The following is a 24,226-nucleotide window of genomic DNA, read 5'->3' on the forward strand; positions in this document are numbered from 1 at the left end:
AGAGAATATTCTGGGCAAGTTGTAACTATATGTGCTTGCGTTGCTCTTTCTTAATTTCTTCCATCACTCTGTCTTGCACTTGTGTTTCTTTATCATCCATCACTAATTACTGTGATCTGGATGGAACTTTGATCTGATCCAGGAGAGCTGTCCCTACATGCAAGTGCTAAACTGTAACATGATGAAAGCTAATCCCTACTTCTGTCTCCAGTGCTTGTCTTGTATGTAACATCTGACTGCGTCTTACCACAGAATTATTATTATTCCTCACTGCTGGAAGAAAGCTCCCAGTTCTCCTGTCAGTCTTTCCATACAGTCAGTATAAAGTGTCGATTCATGTTGAGTGGTTAAAAACTGAAGTCTGCGTGGATTTAGTTTTAATACTTCCCGTTTCTCCCACTGGTGCAGCCTCACCTCGAGTTCTCTGTGCAGTTTTGGGTACCACAATATAAAAGAGATAAAAAGCTGTTAGAGAGCATCCAAAGTGGGGCTATGAAGATGGTGAAGGGCCTATAGGGAAAGCTGTATAAGGAGAAGCTGAAGTCATTTGGTCTGTTCAGCCTGTAGAAAAGGAGACTGAGAGGAGATGTCATTGCAGTTACAACTTCCTTGTTGAGGGGAAGAGGAGGGGCTTCTCTGTGGTGACCAGTGACAGGACCCGAGGGAATGGCCTGAAGTTGTGTCAAGGAAGGTTTAGGCTGGATATTAAGAAAAGGTTCTTCACCCAAAGGGTGGTTGGGCACTGGAACAGGCTCCCCAGGGAAGTGGTCATAGCACCAAGGCTGCCAGAGTTCAGGAAGAGTTTGGACAACACTCTCAGGCACATGGTGTGACTCTTGGGGCTGTCCTGTGCAAGGCCAGGAGCTGGGCTTTGGTGGTACTTGTGGGTTCCTTTCAACTCAGTATATTCTATGATTTTATGAACTCTTGAGACCCCATTATAGAAAAAACACATTTTTTCAGACACTCTTCATAAATGCTACTTCTTCTCTCCCTACATAGAGAAATATTAGAAACTTTTGAAGATCTGCCTCAATAAAATCAATATATATAGTAACTTCCAATAAATTTTGTACAGGAAATAAAACAAGTGCTACATTAATAGGCTTATTTTGACTAAAGACTTGAATTTTTTTAAATTTTATTTGAAATTTATTTGAAATGGCCTTTCAAATAAAATACAAAATTGCTTATATAATCAGTGATATTTACATATAGTCCAGAGCTAACTGTCCTACAAATTACTAAAGGAAATAGCTGCCACTTGGTGCCTCGAATCTCCAAAATGGAACTTGAATTGTGAAGATCTGTAGTTCAGAAATTTTTAAGCAAAAAATACACCTTAATTTTTACATTTTCCTTTGTAATCTCAGGCTTCTCAGAAGGAAACCACATTGCCAAATTTGACAAGAAAACATTGCCAAGAGGGAATTATTCTCATCCTTCCCTGCATACAGAGTAAAGCAATCAGCTGGCTATAGCTGTGTATGCACACAGACATCTTCTGTTTTCCCCAGGTGATCCTCATAACATTTGCATGGTCCAGAGCCCAGTAGTACATGAGGGCTGTGGGGACTGTCGTGAACCAGACAGGTGGTCGTGGGCAGCCTTCCCTCCAGAGCTGTTTGTGGGCTGGCTGCTTGCTTCACTGCAGCTGAACGTGGTTTAGGTTGTGGTTACTGGCTCCTCAAAGCACCGCAGCTGTGGGAGGAAATTCCACTCCTCTTGGCTGGGTGAATGACAGGACAGAAGGGACGTAAACACGAAATTATTCAGTGTGATTGTATACCCTGTTTAACCGTCTCCAAACTGCACAGTGGTATCAGATTGGTACAAGTCAATGGTTGGTCATGGCTGGAATCACAGAGATGAAATGAACCCAGAGCAGACAACTGGTGGAACCAAGCACGTGCAGCTTAAAACCTCATCTTTCAGTTCAATTGTCTCTGAACCTGATGAATTGGCCTAGTTCTGCATAGAGGAGAAAACTTATCCTGAATTAGGAAAGGCATGTGGTGACTGTATTTCAGCCTGCAGCTGTGTCAGTGTTTGTCCCATCACCAAGCCAGGGGCCACACATTGGACAGAGGCTGCCAGAAAAGGAAATACTTGTGGTTCAGGCCTTTTAAATGGCTCAGCACTTCCTCCAGCATACACTCCCCATCTGCCTACCACGGTTCACCTTGTAGTTACTCTCCCTTCTGTTTTAAGTAAACAAAGAGTAAGGCCTGAGCCCACCGACTCTTTGTATGTGAGCTGTGTGGAAGAAAAGGCTTCTTTTGCCCTCTCCTCTTTTCCTCCCCACATATTCACATGGGCCTTCCCTAACGATTTGGGTGTCTAAAATGTAAAGGTTACTTCTGCAGAATGATGTGCCGTGCATACAGACTGTGGTTAAGAGCTTGGGGTAAACACTTCCAGGCATAGGCTGAAATTTCTGTAAATATATATTTGTTTTGTAAGTATTTCCACTATTAAGCATCCATCTCGTACAGTCATATGCAAGTGTTATCGAAGAGAGTTTTAACTCTGTCTTAACTTTTCCAGTCTCTTTAAGATGCTTCAAATAATAGGCCTGTTTTACAAATGGGAGATCCTTCTAAGGCAAAGTCAAATGATTTGTCAGAACTCCAAAGGGCAGCAACAGGACCAGGATTAAATTGAAGTAGTAATGACCCCAATTCCACACAAGTGCTTATTGTCACCTGTCCCTGTCAGCTCTGTGATGTAATGTGGAATCCTTCAGCGTAAAGGGCTGGAGTTTTTACTGAAAAGCTACATTTTGTGAAAACATCCTGAATGCTTCTTACAACTATCAGTTCTCTCCGCAGACATTTTAAATCTATAGCTTTTTGGCATCTCATCTCTAGAAGGTGTTGGAGAAAAGTATGTTAGAGCTGTGTCTGACAATGTTTGTTTCTCATAAGACATCAGCAAGGATTTTTGTAATGGGAACTCACAGATGTTTCATATAGCAGACAAACAAAATGCTCAAACAAACAAAATGTTCAAACTCAAAGCTGTGTTGTGGCAACTCTACCGTTCCACCCAGTGAAGAATATAAATGAATATGGGAAAAAGTGATCCAAACCTTTCTGAAGACACAGAAAGATTTCTGTTGAGTTCATTTCTCTGAGTTTTGGGTGAGACCCTTAAAAATGCAGAAATAATCAAGTAGTGGAATATTTAAATTTACTCATACAGAACAAAGCACATTTTCTCCTCTAGAAAGAGGTCATCTAAGAGCTTGAGTTCTAATAAGAATCACTGCAGCAATATGAGAAATCTTGTACATATGCTGAAGAATTTTTTTTCCTGTAAGTTCAAGTAAATGTGAAATCAGCGAAGTGATTATTGAAATTATGCAATATACCCCCCAAAAAACAAACAAGACAACATGTTTAGAGCAAGATTTAATTACAAACTGTTTAATATACAAATATTTGTCTATGTTTCTTTTTAGCAATATTTCTAAACAGTGCCTTTAAAAACTTATTCTCCAAAACCAGATTAACCAGGATGTAAAAAATATGAAATGACATATGCTTATATTACATGAATACGTTACAGCCATTGGCAAACTTGTTTGGTGATTATTTTATTCAGAGAAGGTCATCCCGTATCATGTGCTTTGTAATAGAGAGATGTTTATGTAATACAATTATCCAAACCACTCAGATGACACTAGCTAAGTCAGGAACAGGATTTCTTATGGGTCAATTATGGATTATTTCTGCATATTATACAAGATTACTTATCACAAAATGTTTAAATGGTATTGGGAACGAAGCCCAGCACCCAGGACTCCCTGTTCCACTTGAGCATGGGGCTGCATAGCCACAGTTTCTCCTATTTTCTTTCTTTCCCTGCAGATTCTTGTATACTTGGCTTTACTGTGCAGCAGGAGGATAAAAAATTGTCCCTGGAAACTAATCAAAACTTTATGTCTGGAGCATTCACATGGCAGATTGGAGCTGTGGGTTTCACCCCTCTTGGTTTGTGATCCCCTAGAGCTCTGGTCACAGTCTCTGTGCAATGCTTTTGTCACCAGACAACTGTACAAATAGAGTGCATAATGTCATATTAAAGGATGTTGTTAAAATGGTACATGGTTCTTAAACACAATTAATGCAACTATAGGGCTTGCAAAAGAAGTCAGGAGCTTCTGTCCTTTGTATTTTAGGCATCCTATAGGACTGAAGCCTGCAACTATCTAATCTTTCAGACTTGCTTGCTGGTCTACTGATAAAAAGCCAGAATGTCTTCACATAGGGATCACTGAGTTCCAAAAAAATGTGGGTCCTTCATACTTACTTTTTATAGTAACTTGTGGGTGACAATCTCAGACACACTGCAAACATTAATCCCAGAGCATTCAGGGAACTAACATACATTTTTCTCAATTCACAACAAAGAAACAAGGAAATGCTCAAATGTTATGCCTAGGATGCAAAATGTGTCAGTTGTCCTAGTGGATATTCTGCCTTGAGGATACCATGTACCTAAAATATGCATATATTTTTTGTACTTTGTGAATTAGTTTAGTCTGCATGCATTCTAATGAGATTTGTAGATAAGACTGAATAGTGAGTTTCTGTCTATTTTTCTAATTTCTGAATTCACTCTTTGGCTCAGTGACTGGCTTCCGTTTTATGTGTCTGGAGAGCATAATGTACTGCCTGAATAACTAAGCTGTTTTATTTCCAAGGCACCTATCTGCTTCCATTAGCCATGCTGAAATTTAAAATTAACAAAAGAGAAGGGTAAACTATTCTGATCCAGATTTTCATCTCAGCTACTTTGGTATAAATTCAATTATTAAAATTCTAATGAAATTATCTTTTCTTTGAGATTTTTGTAAACTGTTGGGCATTTTAACAGTAAACAGATAAAAGCTGAGATAATGCAGGTTTTATTATATTTCTCTCTTTTGCCAAAATAGATTTAATTGAGAAAAGATGGAAAAATTATCAAGGGAAAGTAAGGGCCTGAAACTCTGGTTTTTTTAAAAAAAAATAATTAAAAGGTAGTCTTACAGAGGCAGGGTTGTGGGATTTATAATTACAGAGTGGTTGAAGAGTTATTCAGTCTGTCATGGAAACTGAAAGTTGATTATTTAGACTTAGAGTTGACAGATGATTAAGTAACAGTAACAAAACCACATCGGCTGAAAGTAAAGCAGTTAAATTAGTTTGAAGGGCTTTTACTATACTGATGACGTGAGATATTTGATGTCCAAGCTGGTGCTGTGTATTCCACAGACTCCAAGTGTTTTCTTCCACTTCTTGTCTGTCACATTTATTCATCTTAAGCTATGTTTAACATTCTGTCCATATTTTCTTTGCTTAACTCAAATACTGCTGGGCAAAGGTAGTAATTTTGAATTCTGCTCATTATACATTGATTATTTTTTATCACTGTCCTGTTCATGTTAGGGAATGATATTTAAATATTGAAGCACAAAAATGTGTAGGGAGTAAGCCTTGTAAAGTTGTCGCTGACAGAACTGTTCAAACAAATAACTTTTGCCAGCAGTAAGGGACCCCAAACTTTCCAGACATTTGGCAAATACTTTTTACCCTTCTAGTGTAGATATTTTCTTGTGAAACTTCTGAACCCTTTTAGCAGTATCCCCAGTTCATACCCCACATTCTTTGAATATTTTTATAGAAATCCATATGCCTTAGGATTTAGCCAGTGATTTCTCCAAAAGGACTCCTGTAGGTATTGTTACGACCGGTCTGTGATGAGGGGTAACTGAGGTTCCTTTTGATAAATCCCCTGGGGTGAATTAGAGTGGGATGATACTCAATGACCAGTGTATATGTGAGGCAGATTTATTTTTAAACAGTTTAATTGCAGCAGAAAGGAGGTATGTGTCCCTTTTGGTTCTTCAGTATAAAAGTAGAAAAATACCACGAAGAAAATATATAAGGAAAAGAAAGAAAGAGAGAGAAAGGATAAGAGCAGATAGTGGCAAGGAAAGATATAACCATCCATGAATCCAGGAATGAGACTTAAATGTTGTGCTTTGTATGTCTGTGGTTGGAGTAATGGTCACAGTCTTGATCTGTTGGGGGTGGGGGCCTGGAAAACAAAAAGTTCTTCAGGCTACATACATTTAAGTTAGCCTGGGAATGCCTAAATCCTCACCGGGAAGGGGATTTTTCGTGTCTAATGCAACACTGAGGAGCACACGCAGTTTTCTCATGAGAGTTCCCAAAGAGCTGGGGGATGCTTTGGGATCCCTCGTGGTCCATTGCCCCCCCTAGGGATATGACCACTGTTTGACCCTGCTTTTGTGCTTGCGCTGTGTGTTGTGTGGTCACCATGGACCTGAACAGAAAAATTGTCTCCAGAAAGGTGCTGCCCTACTTTCATACAGCCCCCCTTTCCCAGCAAGTCCTGTTAGAATTTGCCCGCTTGACTGGTCGTCAGTGTTTGAGGCACAGCAGTGCATTAACTCCTTACTGTCCAGGCCTCTACAGGTATTCCTATCTTCCGTCACGTCTTTTTGAACTGTTGGTAAGTGAGAAATTGTCTTCTGAGAGTCCTTGGGGCCATTGACCCATGTATGAGTTTTGGGTCTGTAGAGTGAAGAAGAGTGGTTATCTCCCAAGAGGTAAAAGCCTCACCAGGAGTCTGTTCTCTTGGACAAATTTTGTTTCATAAAGAGTGAAAGGAATAGAGAAGATCACTCATATCAGTAATCCTCCGGGCCAGGAGACCTACTGCAAATGATAGTAAGCTCAATGATCAAGTAATAATAGTGATGCAACCACAGCAGTCTTAGGACACGTTGATCTGAAAGAGGATCAGAACATGGAGAGAGGTATTGTCCTTTATTTGTCAGCCCATCTTTATAAGCTGAAAGATGGACAGCTCTTTGGATTGCATCTGCTGTCATTTCTTATCACACCTGGTGAAACAGACTCTGAACCTAAAAGGAATGGACCGCAGGTTGGGGCTTAGCATCAAGAGTGCAGTGAGACAGCTGAACCTTCACAAAGTGAACTTGATTCATTTTCAGAGTAATCCGTAGATAATATTTAATTACTAATTATATTGTGTTGTAACAAACTAATGGACATGTTTCAGTATTTTTGAGGAAACAGAGCTTTTTTTAGTAACATGCAGATTTTATTAGAAACCCTATTATTAAACTAATGATCAGTACTAGGGAGAGGATTTCAATTGTAATGCTTTTTACAGTTTATATGCTTTAGCACTGTGATTTACTGAGGTTGGTTGCAAAATACATTTATGATTTTTATCACAATATTTATTTAAAGTTCTCTGTGCTGTCCTAATTTCACTAGATAAGTAGTCTGCCATAAGCTGCTTGCACCCTTTAAAGGTGACATAATTTATTAAATGCTTTACAAATACAAGGCTTTTTAGATTATGTAGTGCATAAAATATTGCATTTACAAGCTCAAACATATGGTATTAATGAGGAATGATGGCTCTTACAATTTCCTTTTCTAAATAATGAAACTTTTTTGATTAAAGGCTGAAGATGCCAAGGCAGCCATTCTGTAATCTAATAAACGTGCACAGATGTACTTGAACACATGAGGAAACTCATATGAGTAGAATCTGAATCATCCTTGGAACTATTCCATAAAAGCCTGATCCAAAGTCTGTTTAAATCTGTAGAAAGATTCCTACTGATTTTGTATGTTGTGGTTGAAGTCTAAAAGGGATGACTATGAATGTTTCTTTGCAGAAGGCAGGTTATCAATGTCTGTAAGAACTGGTGAAATCCTGTCATGGCAAAACTTCCATTGGCTTTATTGAGGTCAGGATTTTCCCTGTGTGTGTTTAGACAATCAGCTTTACATGCTCTTTAATGACCAAGAAGCGATGCTGATAAATTTGGAAATTCCATCATGAATAATTGATCTGCAGCTGCATAAAGTAACTCTGACAGTGCACTTCAGTGATATTCTTGTACAGTATTGAGATATTTTAGGGAATGTACACTCATTCTTCTTTCAGACATCTATTTTATCTACAGTCCTTGCTGGGATTCACAGACCAAGTGCTCCTTTCCTTTTCGCATGCAAGCTAATTAATGCCAGTGTTGGTGCCATTAAAAATTGCACGATAACTAAACATGCTTGCCTAAGCAAGTATAAATCTTGGTTCAAATCTATTCTCTGCCCTGAACTTGCATCTCCCATGTCCTAGGAAGCAGCCTGGACTCCAGTGAATGGGGATGATCTCTGATTAAAGCTGTCCTAATAGCTATCAGATGTTTAAGTATTCCCTGAAATACTTTTGGGAGTGTAGATCTTCCTTCTCGTGGCTGAGTACTCCAGAAGCACAAAACTGGAGATTTGTTCTCCGTTTACTTTCTTTCTCCCCACTCCAAAATAATTATTAGCTATTCCAGAGAGGGCTCAGAAAGAGAGGTTTTTGAGTCTTTTCTCTCTCTGGCTAAGCAGTTTGAGCACTCCTCCAGGATACAAGGTTTAGTGCTCTTGACAGAGGAGAGCTGCAGCACAAGCAGCTACTATCACTGCCAGATTACAAATTCAGGTACCAGCAGTGAATGGCTGAAATCAAGCTGTCACTGGGGTTAATAAGAAATGAGAAGAAATCCTGTTTTCATAATAAAAACAAGCACACAAATTGAAAAGGACGAACTTCAAGCTAATATTGTTTCATTTCCTAACTATTCTGCTCCTACTTAATATTTTACTCTTTGAGGGGTGTTTGTTTGTTTGGGGGTGGGGGGGAGGAACAAGGCCATAAGGGTTTTCTTTTCTGTAAATTTTGTCATCTGACTTCTATTTTAAAAATACAAACTTTTTTTTCCTTTCCTGCAGGTCCTGTTGCCACCATATGATGATCCTGTGAATGGAGCTGCTAAAGATCCACCACCACCTTATGTGTCAGCATAAGTGAGAGTGCTGTGTCCCTAGGGAGTATAGCTTTACTTCTCAGACATTGGAGCAATAGTTTGATAATTTCACTTCCAGGATATAACCTCTGTGGGTTATACATTGCTGTTTTGCTGACATGTTGAAACCTAAATTGTATGATTATTATTCTGTAGATAGTTTTAATAACTTACTGCAACTACAGTAGTGTTTCAGAAACTAGTGAACTGGTTTCAGAACAATTCTGGGTAGCGCTAAGGTTACAGTAGTCACTGAATAGCTTTTTCCACCGTGTCTGACATGCAGTGCTAGAGAACATAGAACTTTGCATTCTCAGTCAGATTCAGTGTAACTTTATTTTTTTTATCTGAAAAAATTCCAAAGCATTACAAATGTGTTTCTCAGATGCCCACTTTCACCTTCAGAATATAGACCAAGTCCAAAAAAGCAACATTCCCGTTCATTCCTGTTTTACAAGAGTTTATGAAGTTACGATGCTATAAAGGATGATGATTGCAAGAAGGATGAGTCTTAATCAGTATTCTCACCAACCTGGCTAATGGGAAACAAATTTAATTGGGAAGGATAAGTATGGGACATGGGGGTAGAGAAAGTGCTCTGTGGTGTGTAACAAGCCAGAACCTGTGGTCTACATGGACTCACTTTGTACCAGCCTGTAACCATTCTAATTTTCAGAAAAAAAGAGTTCTTAGCAAATTCTGATAACTTTCGTTTCCTGCCTACTCACCTTTTTCCTCTCCACTAACTTCACAAAGAGCACTTGGAGGTCACAAAATCCCCACTTTTAAAATCACATGGTTAGGTGACAAAGCTGTGACTTTTGCCCTCAATATGCAAATTTTTCCCCATTGGAATGTGCCTGTAAATATTGCAATGTTCTGCTGAGTGTAAATTAAATTATGCAGATTCTAAGATAAATGTTCCTAACATGTGGGGAACTTACGCATGTAACTTCCTGGAGCATTAGCAGATACGTTTTACATGTTTATCATATACATCAGTGTGAGGATTTTAGATCTCTTTTATGACTGAACTGGTTTGTGCTGAGAATCTTTGTCATGAGACTCATCCATCCACGAGTGCTTTTGTGAGGTATTTATTTCTTCTCCAGAGAAGTGCCTCCTGCACATGTAACTTTTTGTTGCTGATGAAGGTTCTACTTTTAATTGAAAAGGAAAAGGGAGTAGAATGTATGTCTCTACCTCTCATTGTTTCCCGCTGTGTTGTCTCCTCTGCATTTGGGGTGATTGAACAGGCTGAAGCTAAAATGATGCCATTGCACAACGCGCCAGGCAAAGGGCAGTGCAGAGCTGAGCCACAGTTTGGAGGGGCTGGCACATGAGTCTATGCCCTTCCTAAGGAGGACACCCATTTTAACCCTCAGTGCATTGACTCCATTCTGCAGACTGAAGAAATATAGAACTTTTCCTGCCTTTTTCTGGAAAAGAATTTTCCAGGAGAACACAGGACTGACAACTTCTTTTTACAGAGATTGCAGCTGTGACCTGTTTTTGCAGAAGCCAGGGAAGGAAAGGACAGACTCTTTCTGCCTGTCTCTTCCCATCCCTGGGAAAAGGCAGGTCCCCATCTCCTTCTTGGAATTTTAGTTCAGGGTTCATCTACTCCGAGATCAAACTAAGCAATGCATTTGAATGAACCAGTCCTGAAGTCCATCCACTGATCTTTATCACAGTCCTATTTTTTCCTTCTGAATAACTCCATGTACTCTCTTTACAGATATCTTTGGGAATTAATCTGAATTTGGGGGTTGGGCTGGCTGGCTGGGCTTCTGAGCTTCATTTTCTTTCATTCTTGACAGATTTGTGAAGGATTTCAAACGGTCATCTGTTTGAGTTGTAAATACATCACATCTGTGTATACAAACTTCTCTACAATAAAAGGGTGTTTCCTCAAGACTATGGAAATAATTTTTGATGGTCTTCCACACACAAACACACAAAATCCTGTCCAATCAATCTGTCATGGCAGGATTTTCTCTGTAGAGGACCTAAGCAACAGTTTTTCAGTCCACTCACCAGTCCATTCACCAGCTTTCCCTCCACACTGTATAAATGGAGAAAAGGACAGTAAATTCTATAATTTATTGCACAATAAGACCAAGAGATAATTCAAGGTGTTAGTTCATTGTCCAGAACTGCAGGCAGTTTTCTAGATCTGTGTGTGATACAGAACAGGGCTAAACTGAGCTACACTGAAAGCTGAGACTTCTTTTTCTCCACATCATAATAGGGATAATGTTGTGCTAATTCACATGAATTTGCTTTAGACTTCATCTTGTCTTAATAAAGCATCAAGACTTCTTCACACACCCCATATGTGCATAAGTGCAAGTACAATGTGTCCTGCCAGGACTCCTCTTGGATTTGGTCCAATATGAGTTAAAGAAGGCAGGACAGTTATGGTATCAAAACCATGGCATTCTTGCACACACGGTAAATAACTGGGTAGGAGGTAACAGATAATGTAATATAAGTTCAGTTCTGGTGACATATCAGAGGATTTCCCTGATATGAAATGAGAGATGAATTCCCCCATTCCCAAAGAAAAAAGAAGTTCTGTGGGTTACGTGAAGAGACACGAACTCCAGCTGAAGGTTTTTTATCCTCAAATGTTGAATTCATTCTCCATTTCCATGTCTAATCCTGAGGAACTCACACCACAGCTTTTCTATAATTCATTTTTAATAGTCATCTGTGACACAGAAACCCATTAAAAACTTGGCTTCTTAAGTTTCTGTGCTTTGGGAACTGCTTGCTCCTAACTGTGCTTTTTCCAATATTCCTTGCATTTTTTCCTTTCTCCCAGATATTTGGAGCATGTGTACTGGAGTTCTCTCCTGTTTTCAAATCTGAAACTCTAATATAATGGTTTTATTAATAATTTTTAGTAATTTAGGATTGGAAAGAAAACATTTTCAGGGAATGTTGGAACATCATAAATATGGGGCCAAAACCAGCAAGCAGGAATCTAAACTTTGATAGTATCAGAAATATAAGTAGGTCTTTTGTGGAAGCCCCTTTTAAAAAAAAAAAAATCTGTTACAAGACATGGCAGGCTTCACAAATCCTACACATGCTAAGGCACAAAGGCTGATTCACTCATCTGTGCCTGATTCTTTTATTCCTGATTAAACAATGTGGTTTCCCTTCATTGTACACTCATCTATACATCGTATTGGAGAAAGCGAAGAGAAATTTGTAGTGGTGACCCAACAGTGTGGCACTCATGCTTGTAAGTACATTAAATTTTCTAAAACAATTATTAATAACCATTATTTTAGGTGTTAGACTGTCTGTACTTTGGGAAAACATCTGGTTGGTAAAAACAATCCAGACTTGATATGTTAGCAAAGGCCATGTCAGATCAATTTACAGCCAGAGAAAAGCTTGGCAAGGAAGCAGAGGAAATGATAACTGGTCAACAAATTCCAAACAAGTTCCAAATACTGTGCTTTTATAATAGGGCATTCTTCACTGCTACCCTGTTGGCCAAAGTGTAGCAGCTTGGGACACCATGGACAATTTTGACAAATCTTTGCTAGTATCAACAAGGCTGCACACTGATGCTTGGAATGTGCAAGATGGAAGATATGGCTACTGCTAAGGGCAGAATGGAAAGAGGAACAGCAACAGGAACAGAACATAGGAGGGCAACGTTCGTGTATGTCCTTTAAGCAGCACAGAGATGCCATTGCACTGCTGGGTTCACTGCTACAGTGTTGGTTGGCTTATGTGCTCTTTCATTTTCCTCTGCTGTGGTCTGGAGGAAATATAATTGTGCCTGTAACCTGTTATATTAGCTGTTAGACCAGCTCTGTTTCACAATATATCACTGGAGTGGATGATGCCTTGTTCTTGCTTGTTGTAAGGCAAAGACATCTACAGATTTATATTTCTAAACCAAAAGAAGTATTGGTTAAATTCCTGCCAAACTATCTAGTTAGACAGAAGACTCCAAGCTGCTCCTCTGGGGCTAAGTTATATCTTTAAAGACTGCTCTTCGTAGATGTTCTCTCCATAGAGGCTGCTCTCTTTAGATGCTGCTTCTCTGGAGCCAGATTACATCCTTCCCACTCATTTGTCTCTATTAGCTACAGAAACTGCAGTCAGATACCACAAAAAAGCATTTCTTGCAAAATTTCAGTACCTATTGCTTCAGAGATGTTCCAGCACTATCTCAGTTCCCAGCTCTGAGAAATCCAAAACAGCAGCCACAGCTATCTAAAGGGAGGCTTGGCTCTGATAAATCAGGATTAGCATTCTTTCAGAGAAAGACTCTGGTATTTGTAGATGATGTCTCCACACCCATGGGTTTGACCCAGAATGGTTCTGCAAGGTCACCAGTTTTTCAACTAAATAGCTCAGCAGGGTGTGGAAGACAGATCTGTGACCTTCTGCCTGCAGCCTGCATCTACCTACAGCAGAGAGGACACTCTAGCAATGGGAGTGAAAGCCTCATTGTCACCCAGCCAGTAAATATGAAGTTATTTCAAAGCAAAAAGGCAGTTCTAAAACTACACCCTAGACAATGAATTACAACAGTAGTTTATTTTAATGAAGCACTTCTGTGACATTCAGTGCAGTAAAATAGTTTTTTCTTTCTTGCAGATTATTCAAACCTTTCAGGCAGGAGAGTTTTTGGAAAGTAATGAAATGTTTGTACTTTGTAGCCAGAGCTGGATTTAACTAATTGGTTTGAGCGGAGGACACAGGGTCACTCAGAAAGCTGAATAAACATCAAGGAGATGAATCAGAGCTGCAGCAGGGCTGGCTACCTGGTTTACATGAGAAGCTTGCCAGCCAGCAGAGACAAAGAAGCTGTGAAGCTACTCAGAGAGAGGGAGCTGCAGCACAGCAGATTCTCTGCAGGCATTTCAGAGTACTTCTGTTTGCTCTTTGAGGTCAACATGACCAGCAATAGCAGAGATGAGCCACACACAGTTTTTTAGCCCAGAACCTGGGCTCCATTACAATACCTCAGTGCATCCCGCTAATAATTTTAACAGGCTTCTGTTTTAATATAAATTTTCCCCAGGTATCTAAATATTTCTGGTTTTTGAAGGGGTTTATATTTATTTTTTTCAGATTCCATCTTTTCCATGTAATATTGAAACTGTTTCCTTCTCCAAAGCTCCCCATTGAGGTCCCTTCATGAGAGCTGGGGCAAGCATGCAATTAGAGACAGAGGTCTGACGTGGGTAGACTTTTAGCATCAAATCTTCTGAGAACATTCAGTGCCAGGATGGGCAAGGTGTTCTTCAAAATACAGATACCATTCTAATAAAAGTACACAGGGGGGTCCTCTGTGTACTTTGGAGAAAAAGTTACTGGACAGACAATTATCTTTACAATTATGTTTTGTGTATGACCAGTACACCAGATTAAGACCAATGGATAAACAATAAATTAGTGGGACACTCTGGGAGATGGATACTATTTATATGAATGTGATCATTCTTGGCAGTATCAGATGCACTCACCTGGGGCAGCAAAGGCAGTGAAAGTAAAGGAACAAAGGCAAAACCTGGCAGTTAGTTACAAATACTTATATTTTGTGAGTTTATAAAGTCTTTTCCTCATCACCTCATTAGAAAAATTGAATGAGTTTCATGTCCCTCGTTGCCTTAGAGACAAGGGTGAAATTAGCTATATCAGTTGCACAGGCCAGCTTAAATTTCCTGCTATTGTGAGATCCTACTGCTTTGCTTCTCATGAGGAAAAAGCAACTATAGAAGTTCAAAATGCTTTTAAAGAACCAGACTATTTGATACAGTAGTTTTGGGGATTTATTTGTCAAAAAATACTTAAGTTTGCTGATTTTTTAATGTTTATGTTTTCCTTTTAAATACAAATATTTACTCAAGGTGTATGTGGCCACATGTTCATCTCCAGATCTTGCTGGTTTCTGTTTCAAATATATATTTTCTTTGTGGTTTTTTATCATCTCCCAAATCTTCATTCGCGAAGCCTAGCCATGGTGATTTATCATCTGAATTGTCAGGGGGAAAAAAGCCCAAAGCACAACATAATACATCACTATCTTTGGTTGCTTTTACCTCTCTTTGCAATTCAGTTTTTCAGCCTGGTTAAAAAGCTCCGACACCGTAGTTTGAACAAATAAGGTTCAAATAAAGATAATGTGTCATTACCCTGAACAGACACTGTAAACACTCCAGGGGCCTAGAAAAGTAGACTCCCTGTGGAAAAGAGAAGCTCGGAAAAACTCCTCTGTAACTGTTGCACTCTTGTTAGCACCAAGCAATAGAAGACATACGGTTCCACAATTGCCACTGTGCAGCTGTAGAGCAGCAACATTTAGATGTGAGCTGCCTTATCTGTGGCCCTTTACAAGAGGCTGAACCGGCAGCACAGTCCCCGTGGAGCCAGGACCAGTTCATTTTACATGAGCAGCCAGAGGATGAGCTACAAAAAGAGGTGTCTGAGAAAAGGAGGGAGGTAAATGTTTGAGGAAATACAGCTTTGTCTCAGGGGTTCTGAGACCAGATAGGGTCACAAGCTGTGAAAGTTTCAAGATGTGATCCCTGATTGTGTTTGAGATGTCTACATACACCTAACATATCTTTTTTGGCCATGAGCTAGGTCCCTACGTAGCTCACATTCCTTCTGCTAGTTCCTTTTTCAATTATAAGTTTCCTCTGTGGCAATGCCTTTCTGAAATGCAGACAAATTAGATCTACTGCATTTCCTTTGCCTAAACAAAAAAAAACCAAAACAAACCTAAGTTAAATGAGCATAACTTCATGCTGAGAAACTAACCCTACATTTTATCACCTGCTCGTGTTTTGCAACGTCTTTAATTATTTTTTGTTTCAATGTTTGTTCTGAAGTCTTTACTACTACTTGGATCAGAATAGAAGCTGAGATGGAATTTGTACAAATCATGATGGTCTAAGGTATTTATTACTTTTCAATTTGGTATGATACCTGTGCTGGGATGGAAATTGTCTTCTCTCCTTGATGGGAATGTGTTTTGAGGTTCATGTCTCCCTTGACTGTAGTTCCTGCAGCTCTTGCTTATTATCCTGCCTTTGTCTGTATTGACTGTAATAAAATATTTAGAGATAGCAAAAATTTTAGCACTGGTTAGACAAGCAGAAGCAAGACAGGTTTCTCAAAGGCCTAGACAGACATTTTGTTAGTTTCTGTTGCAAACAAGAAAAATTGAGATCTAATAAAAAAAAAAATTTTGAAATAAATACATTAAAATGGTTGTTAGAGCAATACAAATTTTATGGTTTTTGTCAGTGGAGGAATTCAGCTTTTGATTTATTGACACGCAAGGTTTGAAGTGCTTTTAAACAAGATCATAATGTTGTTGTACCACTAGTGTCTTTATTAGTCTACAGAGAAATCAAGCCATAATTTTTAAATCACTTTAAAAGTTTGTATCTGACAGCCTTGTGATTAGAACTGTGGAATGTATACATAATACTAATCCAATGCTAACCTATAGGTTTTATAAACCACACTGTACTGTAATTAATCAAGCAGAGTTTGCAATGCATATGCAAATTGGAGTCTATCAGTTGAAGCACCAGTCTTAATTATATAATTAGAAGAGACGGCCCTTCCTGGGCCCAGTGCTCACTGAAATGAAAGTGTCCATTGACTCCTGGAGTGCTGGATCAGCAGGTACTTGGTATCTTAAAAAAAGGAGAACGCAGGTTCCTTATAGTTACAGTGGGTTTTTCAGATTTCCTACAGTAACTTGAAAGTAAAGTTATATCAATCTTTTCTTTCTCTACTTTTTTTTTTTTGCCAAGATGTCTGTTGTGGTTCAAACTACTATCATGTAAAGCAGGTATGTTACAGTTGGTCAGTGGTTGTCAATTACCTTATGATTCTCCATTTTTATCACATAAAATCACTGAAATAAAAGATAAGGATATAGGGTTCAAGGCTAAATCTAATCTTTTTTCCTGAAGAAGTGAATAGATAATATGCTTTATCTCATCATGCCCCTAAAAACAGTATCCTTTTGCTACATCCCACAAGCACGTTCTACTAAAGATGTGCTCTTTTCTCTTTGCTGTTTTGAGTGTCTCTTCCTGTAGCTAGCCACCTGCTTGACACTTACGTGATCCTAATTTGTACATGGTACATTATATAGCCTCAAAAAAGAAATTAAGAGACAGATATTTTGAAAACATACTGTTTTCTTACATGAATCCTTTGTGTTCAGCTGCCACTTTCCATAATTCCAGGAACATGTTGCTGGTTAAAAGCAAATTCAGTAAAGACTCAAACAAAGATGTAATGACAAAGTGTTTATTTCTCACTGGTGGTAAAAAGGGCCATCCTCAGTGTCAGTGATGGACTGATGATACATGAATTGCATGGTTCTGTTCACAGTTCACTATTTGTGAACTTCGTTATATACATATAAAACCGGGGGAACTGAAACAGAATGAAGGGTTTGAAGGACTTTGTAAAGAGCTTGCATTTTTTTCTCACACTTCCCTGTTGATTTTGCTGTGTTTCATTTCCAGATTTTTGAGGATTAGAGTCTTGACTGGTTTTGTACCTAATTCTAAGAATCACTTCTTATTCTCAAGGCATGTGAAAAAGGCAAATAACTCACTGGTGTGCATGGCTGGACATACAGGCTCAGATCAGCCCTTTTTGCCCTGCTGTCTCTGTACCATTGCAGACTTCCATCTTTCTGCTTGCCATGAATAGCAGCTGAAGTCATCCTCAATGGCTCAGAGAAATGGACAGAATGCAAACGTTTTGATTGTTGAGGCCCAGATATTGCAATTAACAAAGTTCTTCCTACTGAAATTCTCTTGGAAACCCCATTTGACTCTTTAAAATGTTTCAGAAGAAGAAAATGAGAACTCTCGCAGTGGGTACCTGAAAAGCAAGGTTACATCTTTTCTTCATTTTCCTCAGAACTGTGTGGTAACTTATGATTACCATCCAGACTGGGTAATGTTTACTAGTGAAAAAAATTTAATATATGATATCATCAGGGGCAGGACTCAATGAAGTTATATGCTGTTGATAAAATATATACTGAATTCATCTGCAGACACCACTCACCTACCTTAACTAGCTGAAAAATTTTCCTGGGTTTGCCACTCTGCCAAGTAGATTCACAGGCTTTACTTTTGCTGTAACCTTGATCATATGATCAGTAAAATTGCATTTTCAGCTTTTCCCTTGGTGACTTAAGCCATACCATGCTTAAATTCAACTCTCTCTCCTTCAGAATCCAAGACAATATTTTCTTACCCAGGTCTTGGGACAAAATTGTGTTCACGTACACAAGGAGCCCAACTTAGATCTTACAACATGATCCAGAAAGCATGCAAAATGCTTCCTCTAAATCAGACCTCGCTCAAGGAAAAATATTCTAAACGTAGTAATGTGTTTGAATTTTCACATGTCTGGATCTTAAGTGAAATAGCAAGGTTCTTCATTAATCTTATGTAATAAATGTGTTGTGCTCAAAATAGGCACCCAAATATCATCTGAACCACAACTATGGCAGAATTTAGGCAGTCTGGCTCTTGACCCAATGGTGTTCATACAAAACTGTGTAGATCAAAGATTAAAAAAAAATAAAATTACATCAACATTTAAAATTTAGGTTTCAGATGCCAAGCAACCAAATGGTAGCCACTCCAGTCAGATCTCTGGGTGCTTTTGTGATATCATTTGCAGCACAAATACCTGCCTGATCTGTCACTGCTGTGGCTCCTGACATTTCCTCTTTAATGAAATTAGGTGATGATTGCTACTTTAAAAAGAAGCAGACTGTCTTGTAGCAGGTATCAACAAGAATGCAGTATCTAAACACATAAGCTGGTCCGTGTTTAAAAGAAAAAGTTAATACAAAAAGTATAATTAATGAAACTTGCTGGCTCTGGATATCACAGATGAAATATGTTCTATTAAAAGGCTATTATGATAATGTTTTAATATGCATTATATGTGTAATATATATATTATATTAATATACAGAATATATATATACATATATATGTATATATACAAAAAAGTTGATGTTCATTAAATGTTGCATACATCTTTTCTTTTGGCCGTGGTACAGCTATGATGCTGCCCTCCAGTTAAGTCTGAGTGATGAACCATCTTGAGGAGATAATTGGAGGCACCAAACACTGCACTGAATTTAGATTTAAAGGAGATTACTCATGGCCTTCAAACTAAATGCATGTTTAGAAGTTTTGGTGGTTTCTTAAAAAAATCATAAACTTAAAAAATATTTGACTCCTGAAAGTTTGGCCCTGCAACACCTAGGTTTGTAGCAATTACCCCAGTAAAACTTGGTGCATAAGGAAATATAGATGTTAATTCCCTTTGTTGCAACACCTAGAAGACAAAAAGTCTAGTTCTTGCTGCCAGGGCTGTGCAGAAGACCTTGGGAGCCAATAAGGGGTGGCGATCTCTCTGGCTCTCTGCACATCCTTGTGCTGGTCACCCTGTTCTTGCTCTCAGGCACACTTCAAGGACATATGCTCCAAGCTTCTGTGCAAACAGCAGGTAGCAACAGCCAAGCCATGCCTGTACCTCGGACTGTCCTGGCACTGGGACTGCCACTTCTGCCTTTTGTGAGGAGCAGATTTCTGCCAGCTTGTGCTGGGTGTGTTGTAAGAACAGACAGAGGAACTCAGGAGGCTGAACGGCTGCAGGGGGCTTGGGCATGAGGTGGGCACCAGCCCACTCAGCCCTGTCCAAACTGGTGGTGCCTTTCTCCATATCAGATCCCTCTGGGGCCCAGGCAGGAAGTGAATGCCAAGCTCCACATGGAGAAAACTTGTTCCAAAATGCAGAAGTGCAGGCACCAAGAGGGCAGTGAAACTGAGCAAGCTGAAGATTGGGCAACTATTGAACATGCTGTCTAGGCATCGGTTTTGGAATTAAGCACAAGTTCTTTTTTGAGCCTTCTACATAACAAAAGGTAAAGAATAACCCCACATTGATTAATTTCTGAATTAATTTATGGATTGCCTTACAACAGTCTTTTATTACTCAAAAAAATTACCAAGGAGAAAAAAAATCCCTTACAAAATGTTATCAAATATGAAGGATGGAGATGTAGAAAAACTAGCCTGTTTCTCATCTGATTTTTCTGTCTGCAGCTTTTTATCATTAAGTGCTGTTACACTTCTGTTGGCTGCATTGAAGACACCATTTACTGAGGTTTTGTCCCTCATATAGTTACTTATGGTGCCCTTAAGTCACCTCCTTAATCTGAGTTATTAAAGGCATTTCTTGAGTTTTTCACTCGATGGTATATTTTCCAGTTCTCTAATGGGTCTTTCAGCTCTTTGCTATCCCACTCCAAAGTTTTCTAAACATTCTGCTTGAATTATTCACAGCTTTAAGGTGTAGCCAAAAAGAATATGCTTTCTTTAATGTAGTGGATGAAGAATTTAGAGCACTATGGAGTAAAAAACTTATCCTTACAGAATTTCTCTTGAAACACACTCACCGAGTATTCTTTGCTTACATACAGCTGAGATGTATCATGTGTTTCACAATCTATTTCATATGTGCAATGCTGTTGCTATACCATTATAGTTCCCTAGTCAAAATATTGTGTTATATCAGTGCCTGAGAAATGTCCAAGTGTATAATGTTTACACTTGACACCATATTGATCCACTTCACAGCCCATTTAAAAGAAAGAAAAAAGGATATTTTGACAAAATCTGTTTCCCCAAGCAGACCTGTGTTCTATTATCAGTTTTGTTAGTAATGCACTGAATGACAGTATTATGGAAAAATTTAGGTGGGAAGTGAGCTAAAAAAAATTCCCACTGATGGTGTTCAGCATCTCTAGGTTCTGCATCATAGTCTCATATGATGAATCTTCTGTTATACCCAAAGTAAAAAAAACTTAACTTGGGAACTCTCCAAAACATGCTTACCATCACTGGTGGCGGCAGCGGCATTTGCCAGTGTTTTGGCTCTTCACCAGATCACTGTGCTTTTAAAGACTGAAGAGGAAGAAAATTTCGAAAAATAAGTTGTAGTGAAAGGACAAAGGATGAAAGGTTTCTTGAAAATACTACTAGATATTAAAAATAATTTAATTTGTACCTATTAACATGAAAAAAAGTCCTCCATCCAAATGTAAGATGTTATTTTACAGAAAAAGGCATCAAAGCAAAACTGCAGTAAAACAAAAAGTATGAGATGCCAAAGAGATCTGTAGTAACCTTGGTATAGTTTGTAGCCGAATTAAACATGGTTAGGTAGTGAAAGGATACTTCTACTACTGCTACTGAATCCAATCCAAAGGAAACCCAAAAGAAAGAAAAATCAATTATCTTCTTTATTATCTATGATAAGTATAATCAAGAATGCTAGTTAGAAACTGAAAAACTGGAAGAACTAGAAGAGATGAAATACCATATTATAAAATCACAGAATCATCAATGTTGGAAGAGACCCTCAAGATCATATATTAGAAAGGATTTATCTACTGGCAAACAGGTGAAGCTGCAGATACAAACTGAACACAAAGATGCCCATCGGCCATCAGCAGTATCATGACTACCGAAAATGATAATGACATCCTTGACCACATCAGAAGTACTTTCAATAAATAGAAATGATCTGGAGAGAGCTTGTATGGCATATTGAGTTCAGTTCTGCCACACGCACCCAGAGGAACCAGCTCAGCACTTACACAGCAAGAACTTGCTTGTTGAGTAAAACAAGAGTGAAAGCTGAAAGAGAAAATTACTGTTGTTACTAAATGCACTGGGGAGGCAAGCCTGGGAGAACAAAATAAGTTGTTTAGGTTGAGAGACAATGTTGGTACTTGGAAACAAGTATAAAATGGCCATAAATACATTTAGACTGGAAATTAGTAAGAAGTGTCTAAATACCAGGGAGGTCTGAAAACAGTCCTTTAACAGCAGAAGGAAAATCAATTCACTGCTTTACTAAAACATCTGCTTATAAGATGAAACGTAGTTTCTCAAATATGATTTTTACATTATGTGGTTGCGTGTGATAACTTGAAAGCAGCGTACATCACTGGGAGCTTCTTCCAGACTGAGAGCAATCCTTCCAGGCACTAAGAGAAGCCAAGAAAAGAAAGAGAGGACTCAAAGCCTGAGGTATCCAGTTAGCAATCTTCAAGCTTAATAATTGCCTGCAAAGCACAGTTTGATAGAAGCCTCCAGCTTTTTCTTACTATACATCTTCTAACCTTCCTCTGTCCATCCTCCTAAATGTTGACAGACTGAACAATGTCTCTCCTGAATCGAAAAGAAGTCACACTGTGGGAGTGGAGGACAGAGGCTCGTCATTTGAGAAAGGACAGTTGGTAAAGAGACTGAGACTCTGTAAGGTGGGGAATACATAGTCCTTTGGTATGGTATTAAATAAATACCAAAGTTGATTATTAAAGTCAAATAAAATTCCCCCCATCTTTTATTCTGTCTCTTATGAAAAAAAAAAATAAAATAGATGCCTTGGGCTGACTCACTGCTGTCATACCCCTTCTTTTGATCTCCAGCTGGGATACCTTCCATGTGTTCAACCTGCCAAGAGGTGCAGATTGCATGGCCTCTGGGAAGAGCTAGTGTTGGGATCTCTTATGTGTAAGTTGGAGCTGAAGCCACTAGAATGCCTCTGGGCACTCACATGATCTTCTTACCACAACACTTTCTTCTCCTGTCTTTTGTCTTCCTCTAGCAACTCAGCCGATGCCTCAAGCCACAGCACAGTGAAATGAAAGTACAGATTCTGTATTTTAAGATGATAGAGCATTAATTAGGACCATGTTTGGGGCCTCATTCTATGCTACATTACAAGGATGAAGCAGAATGGGTGAATTGTTCTGCACTTGGCTCTGCTGGGTTTGCTACAATGTCTATCAATGCTCATCTACATTTTTAATTTTTCCCTTTTCTCAAAAAAAGGTTCAGTGCTCAGAATTAAAGATGACATGAATCTGTCCCCTTTTAGTTTGAGATTTTCTTGTTATCTACATCTTTTTAGCGATTAGATTTTGTACACCCACCTCACAGACAATTAGTTGTGCCTTAAAAAACTTACACAAATTTGCTCTGTTGATTGCCAGAATTGCTCACTATCCCAGCAACTCTGAGGGGGGCAAATCCCTCTCTTGAATCCATCTGGTATGGGATGCACTGCAATTGTCATGGCTCAGTGATTTATCCCTTTCCTCTTGGACAGTGACAGTGAGTCCGGCTCACCTCTGCCGTTTGCATGGCTTTCACTGTTGTTTTTTTTTCCACGAAACAATTGCTTGGGAACAAAGCAGGAAATTTATTTTTTCTTTTTCATTAATAATAGTACCTTAAGTGTTTATATAAACCCCACACTCAGCTTTTTCTTGGACTACTGACTGTGCCGCTGCTGTGACAGCTGATGGCCCCTGCTACTCGGCCCATTTATTTCACACCTCTCTCAGCGTTTTCCTCGACGGAGGCTCCCACCGGCTCGCCGCGATGGCAGACACCGCATGATTCACCAGGGACTGTTTGCCTTGGCCCGCGGGTCCTCTGCGCGGGGAATGGGATTTCCATTCCCCGGCGTTTCCCTTGGTCGGCTTCCCTGGAAGGTAGCGCGGGCCCGGCCTTGGGAGCACGGCGCTGGCCAGGGAAGGATGCGCTGGCCAAAATCACACCGCTTTCCTCTAGCAGGGACCCCACGGCCCCGCTGCAGGAAAGCCCCCTCGGCGGCGGCAGGCACTGCTCCTCAGGGCTGCAGGAGCCCCTCGCCTCGCGGCACAGAGCAGGGAGGAACCGGCAGCGGGACCGAGGTGCGCGGGGACGGGAGCCCCGAAGGGGCCGCCAGCCCCTGTCCCTGCCGGGGCTGGAGAGAGGGAGCAGGTCCCGCGTCCCTCGGCATCAGGTGGGAAGGCGTGGGGCCGACGGCCCCTGTCCCACCACGGCCGTCGATCCCGTCTCTTCCCTCACGGCAGGCGGGAGGGAGCGGGACCGCGTCCCTGACGCCAGAGGCGGCTGCGGAGAGAGCAGCCCGGCCACCCGCGGCTCCTGCCGGGGCCGCACCGGCTCTGAAACTCTGCGCAGGGCGGTCGGTGTCTGCCAAGCGGGACTCCTCATTTTCCCTCTCCCCGGTACGACAGTGCCACCCGGGACGGGGCTGGCGGGAGGCTGCTGCTCCCGGGGGGCGGGCGGGGGAGCGCCGTCCGGGGCCGCGCCGGGGGGAGGAGGCTCCGCGCTCGCTCCCGGCCGCCGCCGCCGCCCGCGCCGAGCGGAGCGGCCCCGCCAGCCCCGCAGGTAAGCGCGGCTCTGCCGCCCGCCC

The 24,226-nt window shown here is 40.2% G+C and overlaps 2 protein-coding genes across 4 annotated transcripts in view; both read left to right on the forward strand.

Annotated features, from left to right (window-relative positions):
* LAPTM4B (lysosomal protein transmembrane 4 beta) overlaps positions 1-9,827 on the forward strand; it is a 52,514-nt gene extending 42,687 nt beyond the window's left edge. The window contains exon 8 of the mRNA XM_027656972.1: positions 8,835-9,827. Within this exon, the coding sequence (XP_027512773.1) occupies positions 8,835-8,909 (75 nt within the window). The 3' untranslated portion in view covers positions 8,910-9,827. The remainder of the gene's footprint in view (positions 1-8,834) is intronic.
* Positions 9,828-24,150: 14,323 nt separating this feature from the next.
* The window catches only part of MATN2 (matrilin 2), a 68,997-nt gene continuing 68,921 nt past the window's right edge, over positions 24,151-24,226 (forward strand). For all 3 annotated transcript variants that reach the window (XM_027657020.1, XM_027657018.1, XM_027657019.1), the window contains exon 1: positions 24,151-24,201. The gene's annotated coding sequence lies outside the window, so the exon portion shown is untranslated. The remainder of the gene's footprint in view (positions 24,202-24,226) is intronic.

Source organism: Corapipo altera, unplaced genomic scaffold (assembly GCF_003945725.1).
Source record: "Corapipo altera isolate COAL_440 unplaced genomic scaffold, ASM394572v1 52b, whole genome shotgun sequence".
Taxonomy (NCBI): domain Eukaryota; kingdom Metazoa; phylum Chordata; class Aves; order Passeriformes; family Pipridae; genus Corapipo; species Corapipo altera.